This window comes from Anser anser, assembly GCF_964211835.1.
Source record: "Anser anser genome assembly, chromosome: 9".
Taxonomy (NCBI): domain Eukaryota; kingdom Metazoa; phylum Chordata; class Aves; order Anseriformes; family Anatidae; genus Anser; species Anser anser.
Genome location: NC_139729.1, coordinates 18,348,799 through 18,361,738, shown reverse-complemented (window position 1 = coordinate 18,361,738; position 12,940 = coordinate 18,348,799). Strand labels below are relative to the sequence as shown.

The 12,940-nt window shown below is 60.8% G+C and overlaps 1 protein-coding gene across 1 annotated transcript; it reads left to right on the top strand.

Annotated features, from left to right (window-relative positions):
• Positions 1-25: 25 nt before the first annotated feature.
• Positions 26-12,640, top strand: PDCD1 (programmed cell death 1). Its single transcript, XM_083847793.1, has 6 exons — positions 26-520; positions 2,271-2,603; positions 3,480-3,635; positions 4,029-4,063; positions 4,765-11,823; positions 12,503-12,640. Exons 1-5 carry the CDS (start codon positions 103-105, stop codon positions 4,981-4,983), a joined length of 1,161 nt encoding a protein of 386 aa, XP_083703919.1. The 5' UTR covers positions 26-102; the 3' UTR covers positions 4,984-11,823; positions 12,503-12,640.
• Positions 12,641-12,940: the final 300 nt, after the last annotated feature.

Here is a 12,940-nt window from a genome sequence, read left to right as displayed (position 1 = left end):
TTCCCTCCTCCTCCCTCCTCTCCCCATCCCCTCCCAGTGTCAGCACCCAGCAGGAGGACCTGTGGGTGCCTGCAGCCCCAGACACCCCTTTCCCTGCCGCCCATGGGCCATCTTCAGGGCTGGGGACATGTTATGGGGTGCTGCTGTGTGCCGCGGGGGGAGCGCACGGGGAGGGGAAGGGGCCAGGCCACAGCTCAGCTGTTCCCTGCCTCGGTGAGGAGGAAGCCGGGGGCGGGAGGCAGCCCGGGTTTCCCTGCGGGGCCGAGATGGGCACGTTTCATTTCCACCCCAACCCCTGCCGCGTGTGGCGGAGGACGAGACAGCACCGTGGGGAAGGAAGCGCGGCGAGAGCCGGGGCTGCGCGGCACGGCACGGGGCACGCGGCACGGGCAGGGGGCCCGCTGCCTCGCCATGGCTCCCGGCGCCTCGAGGACCACGCGGGGCAACGTGGACGTGGCCCTGGCTGGCCTCTGCGTCCTGCTGCTGTGCTGCAGCCCTGTGCTGGCCGGCTGCCACCGGGGTAGGTAGAAAACCCGAAGGTTTTGGGTACGGAAGCAAGGGGAACGGGGGGAGCTCGGGGGAGGAGTGGGGTTAAAGGATGGAGAAAAGGGCCAGGTCCAGAGGCTGTGGTGCTGGTGGGGCTGGAGCCCTGCTGTGTGCGTGCCGACCACAGTTGGGGTTTGGTGTTGGAGGTTTGGGTTTGTCAGGTGCTGGGGTTTCCTGCTCTGGCTTTCATGCCCCCGTGCTTCGCCTCCTGGGGTGGGCTTGATCCTCGCCGAGGCAGGCTCCTGCCTCTGGTTTTGCTTGGGGTGAAATTTCGGGAGAGAAATGCAGGTGGAGAGGGTGAATGGGTGCGTCTGGGCAGGGCAAGGAAGAATCCTGGTGAAGCCAGGTCCCCGCTTTGGTGGCATCGGTTTTTTTTATGTCCCAGTGGCGAACACGGGGCTGGAAGCCCCTCGTGGGATCCTCCCCAGGCACCGATCGCAGCTGGTGCCGGGAAGAGGCAGGGATACCTGTAAAACCAGCCCCTGCTCAGGACATCCTCCGAGCAGTTCATTCATTGCTGGCAGTGGCGCTCGGTAGGAAGCACAGCCCTGAGCCTGCTGAATATTTCCTGTTAAACACAAGAAACTAAGAATACTGCGACAATTAAAACTCTCGGCATAGGCACCGTCACAGCAAACGCTGCCCGCCGGGAGCTGGAGCAGTTCCCTCTCTCCATCCTCCTGTCTGGTATCGTTTCTCATTTTTTTCAGTCCAGTTTTTCAGCTAATCCTGTAATCAGGGAACTGTCCTGGTTCCTTCTCTGCTTGGTGAGCCTGTTTGTATGTACTGGGCTCAGGCCGATGCCGAAGGGCGAGGGGACACTTTCTGATCCCTGCCTCCGAGTCCAGGGGCTGGTATCGGTGCTGGCTTCTGAAAAATGGGAAGTTAAATTTCACCGATGGTTTGGATCACGTGTGGTCAGAAAACTTACATGATTTTTTTTTTTCCGTTTCTTTTCTGCCTTTTTTTTGCTCTGAACCCAATATAATACAGCAGCTACCTGTCCCTGCTCGGTCTGCTTGTCCATGCCAGGACATCACCTGTTCCAGTGGCTCAAGCAGCCAAAGTGAGAGGCAGGCAGAGAGTCCGACGGGCAGGCTCAGTATTGCTAATTCTTGCTAATTAGGGGCTTGCTGGGGGACAGGAGGGCACTGCTGGGGCTCTGCAGCCCTGGCTTTGGTCAGGAGGTGGTGGAAGGTGCCTGGCCCATGCCTACAGCCCTGCTGGGACTGGGTGGGCAGAACTGAGGTGCCCCGAACGGGGATCCAGTCCTTCTTCTCGCTTTTGGAGGTGACACCAGCTGGAGGAAGGGTGAAACCCGACGTTAACACCGAGCATGGATTTAATAGCAGTAATAATATGCCTCCCCTCCCTGAAGTCTGTTTTCTCTGGTGCAAAAGCTCGTGTGGGTTCATTGTAGGGGGCTCTGCTGAGACCACTTGGCGCAGGTCACAGGGCTGGGCTCGCGAGCAGATTTTCACAAATCCCCTTTGTGAATCTGGCCTTCAGGAGCTGAGGGTGGGACAGCTGAGGAGCGAGCGGGGACTGGCACACGAGGCAGAAGCACGAGGGGCATGGGAGACCATCACCTCCGTGCGGGATGGGAGCTGCGGGGGGCTCTCACCCTTTTTGCAGCCCAGGCTCCCGCAAAGGGCACATCTGCTTCTGCTGCCCAGGTGCCCGCTGTCACCGTGTCATTTCCCTGCTGCTTCTCTCCCCAACAGTGACCTTCTCCCCAGCCACGTTAACTCGCCCCGCAGGCGGCTCAGCCACCTTCTTCTGCAACATCTCCATAGAGAACAATTCCAGCCTGGAGTACAACCTCAACTGGTACAAGGAGACCAACCACAGCGATCCCCAAAAAATTGCTCAGATCAGACGGAGCATCCCCCAGACAAAGACGGAGAAGTACCTGCTCTCCAACCACACTCCTGTCTTCAAGATCGAGATCCTGAACCTCCACCAGAATGACTCGGGCTCCTACTACTGCGGGCTGATCGCCTTCTTCCAGCCCAATAAAGTGGAGGAGAGCAACCGGTCCCACCTGGTGGTCACAGGTCAGCCGAAGGGGACAGGCCATCGGTGTCACCCAGCAGTGCCACCCCAGAGGGTAGAGGCTGGGGTGGATGGCGAGGGGCTGGGGACTCCTGGATTTGTTCTTGGTGAGAGCCCTGTGGGGCTTTGCACGTGTCAGCTATGGAGCGATGTCCTCCCTCTGCCCTGCTCCCTGCTCCAGGGGCATGCTGGTGGCATCTCAGCTGCGGTGCCTGCCAAGGGGCTGTGTCCCAGAGGTGGAGAAACCCCATGCCTGGTGAAATGTATGGCCCCAGGCAGGCAGCACCCTCCTGGGGAGGACCTGGTGTGGGTCAGGAGAGCACAACCCTGCCCTTTACTCGTACTGTTGAGGTCCGGGACGCAGCAGGCTGTCCTTTCCCTGAGCACACTGCAGCTGGATCTAGTGCCGAGGCAGGAGGTCTCCATCCCCAGGGACGCTCTGGGGAGGAACGAGTCCTCACTGATGGCATTCCCTTTAACAAAAAGGGAAAAAAATGGCAAAAGTTAGTCTTTTACATAGCTCCTGCCAGCGTGAGCTGGCCCCAAGATGTGGAGGTGTCTGAGATGCTTGGGGGAGCCGTGTTCTCCTTGGGAATGGGGATCGGGTCCTGCTGTGAGACTGCCTGCGGGTGTCCTGGCCCCTACACCCTCCCTGTCAGCCCGTGTGGGATCATCCTCACCACCCGCAATGAGGAGGAGCGGGACGTGGCCAAAAGACCCCCCACATCAGCCCAAATTGAGGGCCCTGGAGGGATGGCGGGGCTGTAGCAGCCAGCCTGGAACCGAGCCCTTTCTGGGGACACCCCCTGTGCCCCCCCGTTACCATTCACAGAGATCTTACGCTCCTGACCTGCTGGCTTTTGTCACGGTTCTTGCAGCAGCCCCTGAGAAGATAAACACCACTGAGGAGCCCGGCGTGGAGGACAGCAGCCCCCCAAGCCACATCAAGGCCGTGATCCTGGGCGTCCTGCTGCTGGGCTGCGTGGTCGTGCTGGTGGTCCTCGGCTACTGCATCGTCACCTACAGGAGAGGAGGTGGGGAGCCCGGGGACCCCGCTCGCCGTGCCGAGGGACCTGGGGGTGTGCTAGGGGGCCCGGGGGGTGATGCTCCTTCAGCAAACCCAGCTGGGACCTGGGGGCAGATGGATACGTGGGGTGCACGTGGGCTGGTTTGCCGTGCCCAAAATCACGCGTGGCTTGTCCCCGTGGGGCAGGCATCTCCGTGCTGATGGGACAAGGGTGCTCAGGGCCCCGCTCGCCCCCCCAGCCCATGTGCTGCGGCTCTGCACCTCTCCTTGGAGCACTGCCTAAGGACCCGAGGGGACTGGCGAGCCCCCAGCGCAGCAGCGTGGCGAGGCTGGGTCAGCCCCAGCTGCTCACGCTGCCTTGGCACACGAGCATCTGCTAACCAAACGTGTTACTTTGCAGATGTGCAGAAACCACCGAGTGAAAACTCTGCGGAGGTGAGTTCTCCGCCTCCGACAGCCCGCCGTGCTGCGGGGGAGCGGCGCTGGGTGCGGGAGCGGAGGGCACGGGGCCTCCCTTTATCAGGCTTCTCGCTTCCCCTATCTCCTCTGGCACTGCGCGATCTCTCCTGCACCGCTACGGCTGCTCTTCTGCACCTGCAGCACGGCCCCATCGCGAAATCAAAAAACCGCCTGAGGCAGGACGGGGGCCTCTCTAGTCCAACCCTTGCTCAAAGCAAGGTTTTATCTGATGGGGAATTGTGTTGCTGTGAATAATGGGAGACACTCCCACCCCGTACCCCCCTGTTGCTGCAGCTTGGCTTGTTCCCTCTCTTCCTTTTGCTGGGCACTGCCTGCAGTGTCTGTCTTCCTCCAAGCCCGTCAGGTAGCTGAGGGCAGCCTTCACTCTCCCCTCTCTGGGCCGAGCAGTTGCAGCCCCAAGCTCACCCTGTGCCACTGGTGCCCATGGAGAGGTGGGAAAAGGGACCCTGACCTGCCTGCGGGTGACCCCAAGGCTCAGGGTCTGGTTTCCCTGCACAAATGCCACCCCAGGTCTGTACGTCCTTCCCGTCCGCACTGCTCTTGCCCTCCTGGGATGCTCGTTCTGGCACTTGCTGTACAAAGGGACTCGTGCTGGGAATGAACGGTGCCTCTGGACAGGGGATGAATTCTCCCAACGGGGTGTCCTTCCTCTGCAGAAGGAAGAGAAGCCACCCGTGGTCTCCGTGTCCACCGTGGACTACGGCGTGCTGGAGTTTCAGTGGGACCCGCACACCCAGCTGCCTCCTGAGACCCGTCCGGACGACCAGACCGAGTACGCCACCATCATCTTCCCCGAGGAGAAACCTGTCACGCCTGAGCGGGGCAAGAGGCACCTGGACGAGAGGACGTGGCAGCCGCCGTCACAGCCCTGCTGAGGGCCGGGCTGGCCCCAAAGCCACGTGTGTGCACTGAGCGGAGCGATGGAGGTGCTGCTGCTGCGGTTCGTGTCGGACAGCGCTGGCTGTGCTGGTGTCACGGCCACGGGACAGGCACCGGGGGACAGGGACAGGTCGCTGCTGGCCTGGTGCTGGGCTCCAGGTGCCTCCGTACTAAGGGCAGGATGGGACCGAGCAGCGATGCCAACGGGTGTGTGCTGAGGGATGGTCTCTCATCATCAGTCTCCCACCTCTCCCCGGGGATATCTGCGTCCAACCCCGCCGGCAAAGCAGGGCTTTGGGACAGGCTCCAGGGCGAGAACAGGGGCAGTGCTGGGAGCTGCCACCCCGCGGGAGCAACATCCCCACCCCAGGGCCTGTGCCAGCTCGGGGCAAGGACTTCTGCACGTACTGCTATTTAACGAGCCCCTTGGGAAGCTGGCGGGTGCTATCAGGCACTTCCCTCCTCCGCGGGGACGAGGGGCTCTGCTGGGCATCCCGGGACAAGGATGCTGTGCCTGGTGGGAGCCAGATCCGGCTGTGGGGGCGAATAAAGGGTTTGGCGCCCGGGCTGTTTGCTGAGTCGTGGTGGCAGGCGCGTGGGCAGGCAAATAACAGCTCCTGGCAGCAGGCAGGTGAGAGCCGGGAGGCGGCGGTGTCTGTTGTGGTTCCTGGGCCCCTCCGCGCGATAAGCAAGCCACTCTTCCATGAAGTTGCTCTTAATAATTTAGAGAACGAGCTGCTCCCTGCTTCCCACCCCTGCTTGGGCTGGGCCTGGGTGCAGACGGGGCTGGGGCAGCCACAAAAAAAAAAAAACCCACTCCCTTCTCTGGGCTCAGCTTGGGGTTTCTGCCTACCCAGCTGGGGACAAGGTGCTGGGGACTGGCTGCCACCATGCAGGGTGATGCTCGTGGCGTGGTGCTTGGCGCAGCCCAGCTGCGAAGCTGTCTCCAAACTTCCATTTTTCCCTTGAAAGCAGTGCCAGGGATGTGCAGCCCAGCCAAAAGCTTATAGAAACCAAAAGAGAAAGCAGCAACGGTCGCTAGAGACTGGAGAAGCCCTGGTGAGAAGCAGGCTTGGAGGCAGCAGCGTCCTGCTGGGAGACCATGAAACCCCAAGCAAACAAAGGGCCATTTGCATACTGCACGTCGTGGCACTGTCAGCAACTTTCTTTTCCCATTACCGCAGCTAAAAGTAGCATAGTCTTGAGACACCAGGCACCATGGTCTGTGCCCTCTGGGGGGCTGTGACATCCACAAGAAGCCTCCAGAGAAGATCATATGGGATGAGCATCCATCCAGGGCGGCTTACATCCTTTCCTAGGGCAGGGCCATGGATGTGGCAGCCCCGCTCAGTCCCCTGACCCTCTGCAAGCTCCCCTGGGGCAGTGGCACGTCTCACCCCACGTTTACACCCATCACAGTGCAGCTCAGTCCATCCGGACTCGGTGCAAGGAGCAGCTCCGCTCCTCGCCCTGCAGCAGCGCCGCGCTGCCCCAGCAGCGCAATGGTCGTGCAGGAGGCAGCTGCAGCAAACAAGAAGTGGGAGCTCAGTCAGCAGTTTTGGTTCTGCCTTTCCCGTAAGAGCGCACGCAGGAGGGTGGGCCCTGCTTCATTTTTTCCACCCTGCCTCTTTGGGCAGCAGGGGTGCCAGGCACGCCGTGGGGGCTCAGCACCTAATGAAAACCCCAGCGAGCACCCGAGCTACGGCAGTGCCTGCGCCCCTCGGGGCACCCAGCAGCCTGGCCACCACCCCGTGCCTCGCAGGGAGCAAGGCAGTGGGGCTGGGGACATTTGGGGTGGGCTGTGGGGATGCCCCAGGCACCATCTCCCACCCCTGTTTGCAGGGCAGGGTGCTGGTGCTGGCCCGACAGGACCGGGCTCCCCGAGTGGCTGCTTATTGCTGGGTGAGCTCCAAGCAGGGGGCAGGCTTCAGGTCCCCAGCTGAGCATCCCTGGGCCGAGCAGTGCCCTGCTCCAAGCTGGAGGCTCTTTCCATCCGCCCAAACTGCTACATCTTTCCACGCAAGCCAGATCAGCCACTATTTTGATTTTCCCCGCAGCTTGATGATGATAGCCCCATCTTTCTGGAGTCACTGCGTGACACCTGAAGCCACCTGTTTTGTCTCCCACCTTGAGAGGTCCCCAGTTCTGGCTTTCCCAGCCCCACCATTCCACTTCCCTTCTTCCCAGCCCCGCTGTCTGTGTCAGAGCCCTCCTGCTTTGCATTGCTGTGAAGAGGAACGATTTTAATGGTCCTCTGTTTAGGCTGCAGAGAAAAAGCTTGCTGCAGAGCAGCTAGCCAGGCCCCCCAAAAACCTCGCTCTGGTTTTGAGCTCACTCACTTCACCGTTGTGGCCACCAGAGCTCACCCACACCCTGCAGCCGTGCCCCCAGCCAGCCCTGGTGCTGTGCAGGACCGGGCGCAGCTGGGGCGGCTGCAGCCACCGCCACATTTCCTGCTCTCTAGGGCCTGTCACAGCAGCCACTTCCAACCACGGCCACCCCACACTTCCTCAGGGCAGCAGGGGCTGTCACTAGCGTCGCTGCTGAAGCGCTTTGTCAGCATCTCAGGTGCATCCAGAGAGCGGGGCTCGCCCCAGCTCCAGTCCCACGGCTGGGGCAGTGGGCAGGTCCCCCGGGAGACCTCCAAGAGCTGGAGCTGCTCCCCGTCAGCACACACAAGAAGCTTCACATGCAATGAATTGCCTGAGCAAGCAAACGCCCCAGCAGAGCTGCCTGAACCCCGACTGTAGCTCCTTATGTAGCCCAGCTGTGGTCGGAGGTGATTGGGAACATGTGAGTCCCTTAAAGATGCCCTAGCCCAAAGGCTGGGTTTTGAGGAAGTGGGCAGGAAGATGGAGAGGAAATCCTCTGCTGCTGCTTGCAGGAGTGTCTTTGAGGAGAGCCGTGCCATGAAACATCAAAGCACTGTTCCTGCAAAATAGGGCATTGCACTTGTAGGGGGAAGAAGGGACAGTAAGGCATTAAGGTCACTTACAAGCAAGCAGTGTCCTGGTCACTTACAAGTGCAGAGAGCTGGGAGGTTTCAGAGCAGTGTTTGGGTTTTTGGAAGGGCTGGGCTGCAGGGGGATAGGTGTGCATGTTGCTGGCCCCTGGGTTTATGAGGTGGTGATCTCCGGGTGGGACTGGCCCCCCAGGCCAGTGGTGGCATGGGAGCGTCTCCATGGCCTTTTCTGGCTGGGAGAGCGGCTGAGGTGGGATGCGTGCTGCCGGTGGTAGGATGTGCTGCTGGGTAGGTTGCCTGGACCCCTAACTACAGCCCATCTACACCACCCCAATGTGTCCTGATGGGTCTGGACCCACAGCATCTCCTCCATCCCATCCAGTCCCACCGAGAGCCCTGCCTTGCCTGCGACTGAGAGTGCTGGAGGCTTGCCGAACATCTGCGTTTCCTCCTCCTGCCCTCATTTTGCTTTCTCTAGTTTTGCTTTGAGTCGGCTCCATGGTTTCTCCTTCTCTCTCTTCCTCCCTTGGGAGGGATGTGCTGCTGGAGGGGCTGGCCGGCTGAGCGGGGCTGAGCCCTGCGCCCGGGAACAAACCCACTGCCACCGCACCGGGCGCAGCCTCTCGGGGGGGGCTGAGCCCTCCACTTACACCGGGGGGACCACCGTGGGGCCACCAGACCAACGGGGCACCAAAACCCACTTGGGGTGGTACCTGGTGGTGTTTCCTCAGCTGGTTCCTCCCGTGTATCTCTCCCCACTGCTCAGCATCCCTCTCCATCCCAGATGGCTGGGGGCAAGGGGACAATGTCCAGCCCAGCTCAGGCATGTCCCCATTTCCTTGGGATCTGATTCTCCATGCCTCAAATCCATTCTGGGACAGACCTCCCTTCTCTAAGGGCTCAACCGTGAAGGTAGCCCAGCCTGGAAGGGATGCTGGTCCCTAGAGGATGTGGGTCTTGCCGTGACGGGGTGACAAGAAGTGACACCAGTGCAAACTTGGCGTGGGGGACAGGGGCACGGGGAGCTGGCACGGTGCTGGCTCCCAGGAGGGTACGGATGCCAAACTCACAATCTGCATCAAGGAAAGGGAAAAAAGAGGATCCAGGAAGCTACAGATGAGTCAGCCTCGGTACCCGGAAAACCGCTGGAACAAATTAGTAAGGCCACCAAGCGGTAAACACCGAGAGGGCAGCGCTGGGACTGAGAACGTAGATTTAGCAGGAACAAATTGTGTCAAACCAACCTAATGCTCTTTTCATTAGGGTGACGAGCTGGGTGGTGCAAGGAAACTGGGAGTGATGCTATCTTTGTGCAGTGTGTTATATTAGGTTCTCGTAAGCAAATTAGGGAAATGGGAAATTCTCCCACTGTGGGTGGACCGCTACCCGAGAAGCTATATCCCCAAAAGAGTTATCAATAGCCCGTGATGGCAGGCTCTTCAAATAGGGTTTCTCTGGGGAAGGGAAGCGCATGGCCCGAGTGAAGGCAGCCTGCTATTTAGGGAGGCTGCGGAGGCCGTCAGGGAAGAGGGTTAGAAACCAAATCCACGGGTGAGCTGGAGAAAGGAGCAAAAATACCCTGAAAAAAATGTTGGCACAGCGAGAGCTGGAAGGGGAGGAGAGGAAGGTATCCACCTTCCTCCTCACACCCCAGCTCACCTGGGGGTGGGAACCGAAGCCAAAAATAAATTCGGGCTGTGTGAAAGTGGCAGGGAAAGCACCTCGCGTGTCTCATCTTCTCCTTCACCCATCCCGTGGAGGAGTCGGGGCTGGAGCTCCGGGATGGAGAGGGCTTGTGGGGTGTCCAGCCCTGTGGTGGGATGGGGCTGGTGCCCATTGCCCATCGAGGCCATGCTGGGGGTCCTGTGGGACCTTTTTTTTTTTTTTTTTTTTTTTTTCCAGGCAGGTGCCGGTAAGCATCAGGGCGCTGGGGCAGCGCTGGGAGGTGTGCGCCGAGTGGAACAGGACGTCAAAGCAGTTTCAGCTCTGTGGGTGGTTCTGGGAAAGTCCCTTCAGTGCCGGCAAGCACCGGGCTCTGACAGAGGGAGCAGCGCCCGGCTCCTCGCAGAGAGGAGCGCGAGGGCTCGGCGCCCCGAGTTGAGATCTGAGTCGTGTTGCCGTGACGCAGCGGGGCAGGCTTTCCATGACAGCGGGGTTTTGGAGGCACCCGGCCCCCCGAGCCCGAGGGGCGGCAGGGAGAGCGGGAGCAACGCTGGCATCCCTGGAGCCTCCCCTTTTCTTTTTCCCTGCATTCACCCCCCAGGATAAATCTCAGCCCCGAAAGCAGAGGGGCTGAGGGGGTGGGCAGGTGCTGCAGGGTGGTGGCCCTGCCCCTGCTGCCCTGTTGCTGGTGGCTCTCTGTGTCAGAGCGATGCCAGGCACCGCAGGATGCCAGCGGGTCCCCGTGGCAAGGCTCTTGGGTCCTATCCGCAGGTTAGGGCTTTGCTAGCTCTCCATAAAGATCCTGAAAACTCCGGCTTGGCTCCTCTTCTTGCAGGAAACCCCCGTTCCTCCCTCCTGGCCCTGCTCCGGATGACAGGGTGGCATTGCTGTTACGGGTGGAAGGACCTCAAAATGAGGAAAAAGCAGGCAGAGGAGGCAGTGTGCCAGCAGGGAGCCCCGCTGCTTCTCCAGCCTCTGGAGGAGAAGCTCGGCATCGTCCTGGGGAGCTGCTGCACGCCACACCTGGCGAGGGGCTATAGCCGCTGTGCTCAAACCATGGTGGCCCGCGTGGCCTTTTTTAGGCACCCAACACGATTTGCTGCTGTAATTTTCCCCGGTGGCTGCATCCTTGGTGGTGCCCTGCAAGGCTGGGCACTTTGGGGAGTTTTGTGCCCTCGCTGTGCACAGGATGGTCTCCTCTGGATCCTTCAGGCTGGGCGAGATGGTTTCGCTTCGAGGTGGCTCCACCAGGCTGCAGATCTTCCCCCAGCTCCTCTCTCAAGACCAGATGCCATTCAGCCCCTTATCTGCCCATCCTGCGTGGCTCCGGGTGGGATGCCCGGCGATGGGGGAGGCAGGGGGTTGCCAGCAGCCCCGGCCCCGCTGCTTTCACCTCCCGCGGCACTCTCGGCACAGAGCTCACCTCCCCACTTTCGGTTTTATGTGCGGTGCCATCATCCCCGACTTTCCACTCTGCGGTTTCATGTCAGGCTTTTTCTGCTCGAGTTGGCTGAAAGTTGTTAAAAACACCCCATGTTTGGTGGCAGCTATCGAGAGAGATAAGTGTACCTGGGGTTTTGTCAGCTGCTGAGCTCTGCATTTTCGGTGGGTTTTGCTTCCATTATTCCTACGCTGGGCAAAATCTCTGCCGATTCTGCCCCATTGCTCTGATATTGGTGGTCCTGGCCAGCCCTGGGGTTTTGCATTTTGAGCCTCTCTGCCTACAGACAGTGATGACAGCTTCAGCAGGGATGGGATTTTTGCCCCGTGCCCAAGTCTTGCATGCAAAACGCACTGGGGACACCTGCCTTGTCTTTGCTTTGGGGGACTTTTCACCTGTCCAGATGTGGCACAGCGTCAGCAGAACCAGGGGACACGGGAGTTGGGATGGGGTGGTGCTGCTCACGCGGGAGCAAAGGTTCCCCTCTCCAGGCAACAGGATGTGACTTTGCACCCACGAGGGAGGGAAGAACGGTGTGGGGCACAGAGAGCTGCACACGTATCAGCGCCCAGAAGCTGCAAGCTTGGCCTCGGCCACCGCCAATTCCCCAGCTCCAGGCAGGACCATGAGGACGTGGCAGAAGGTTTTTGCACAGAAGGTTGCGGACATGCACGTGAAGGAGCCGTGGACGCTTCAGGAGGATGACAGCCTGCAGGTGCACAGCCCTAAGCACAGCCGGAGGGAGTATTTGCAGAACCATGCAGCTGGGAGGTAGGGGCTGCTGACTTGGTCCCCTTCGGACCACCACTGCTGTCCTCCCCAAAAAGCCTCCTGCTGCCTCAGGCTGCAGCAGGGTGACCCCGGCCTTGGCAGAGGGGTGCAGAGCCCTTTGCCACAGCACCCTGCAGCCTGGGAGAGAGGAGGGGATGCAGAGAGGGGTGCTGGGCTGCCAGCCCCCGTACATGTTGTGAAAGACGAGGAGCTGCAGGTTTCTCCCCTTTTGACTACTCAAGACATCTCCTCACCTGCCCTGCGGCCTCCACCCACACCTTCCTTCTATTTTGCTTCTTTTTCGACTTCCCCTGCCCCTTGTTGATGCTGGCTTTCCGCTGAGATGTGCTGCAACAGCACGGGCTGGGGGCCGGAGCCCCAAATGAAGCCGGTGCCGGATGCTTCCCTCCCCCAGGGCCCCTGCTCGGGGTGGCAGGGTCCAGATGGGTGAGGGCACCAGGCTGGGCCTAAAATCTGTAGAGCTTGGGCCAGCCCCCAGCTCACCTGTGCTGAGCTACCCAGGCTGGTGTCAGGCCCACAGGGGAGGACAGGCCATGGGTGTCCTTGCGTGAAGCTCGTCCCTCAGCCCCGACTGCCCTGGTCCCTACTGATGGCGTGGGGAGCTGCTGAGCTGCAGCAGGGAGCCAGGGATGAGCTGGTGTCCCCTGTGCCCCGGCAGGTTCCAGTGCTCCCAGTGCTTACACGAGTGGTCCTCAGCCAAGGTGCACATCCTCTTCCACATGCGCCGGGGCAAGGTGAGGATGCGAATCTTCCGGCAGGCCTGCCGGCGCTGCCTCAGCCCCCAGCTGGAGGAGCCCAGTTTCAGCCAGGAGAACCTGGAGAGGATCCTGCACAACCTGGTGCTTCAGATCCTCAAGGACTTCTACAAGGTGCCCGTGCAGCCCTCTGACCTCCTGGAGGTGGTGGTGGACACGGTGCTGCTGGGGCCGCACGACAGCAGCCGCTGCGAGGGCTGCCGGCTTGGGGTTTGCTCCAAGCCACGGGCGGCCCCGAAGCCACCAGCCTGGAAGCCCAGGAGGCACGTGGACACGGCCACGAGCCCTCCACGCCAGCTCCTCAGCAGCAGCTTTCCCCGGAAATGTTGCTTTGTGCTCCT

What these genes read in the sequence shown, in the direction of transcription:
- PDCD1 (XM_083847793.1), top strand. Translation starts at nt 103, where the DNA reads ATGGGCCATCTTCAGGGCTGGGGACATGTTATGGGGTGCTGCTGTGTG. An exon ending in GTCCCACCTGGTGGTCACAG is followed by an intron (nt 2,604 to 3,479) that starts GTCAGCCGAAGG and finishes CGGTTCTTGCAG; the next exon opens with CAGCCCCTGAGAAGATAAAC. An exon ending in CGAGTGAAAACTCTGCGGAG is followed by an intron (nt 4,064 to 4,764) that starts GTGAGTTCTCCG and finishes CTTCCTCTGCAG; the next exon opens with AAGGAAGAGAAGCCACCCGT.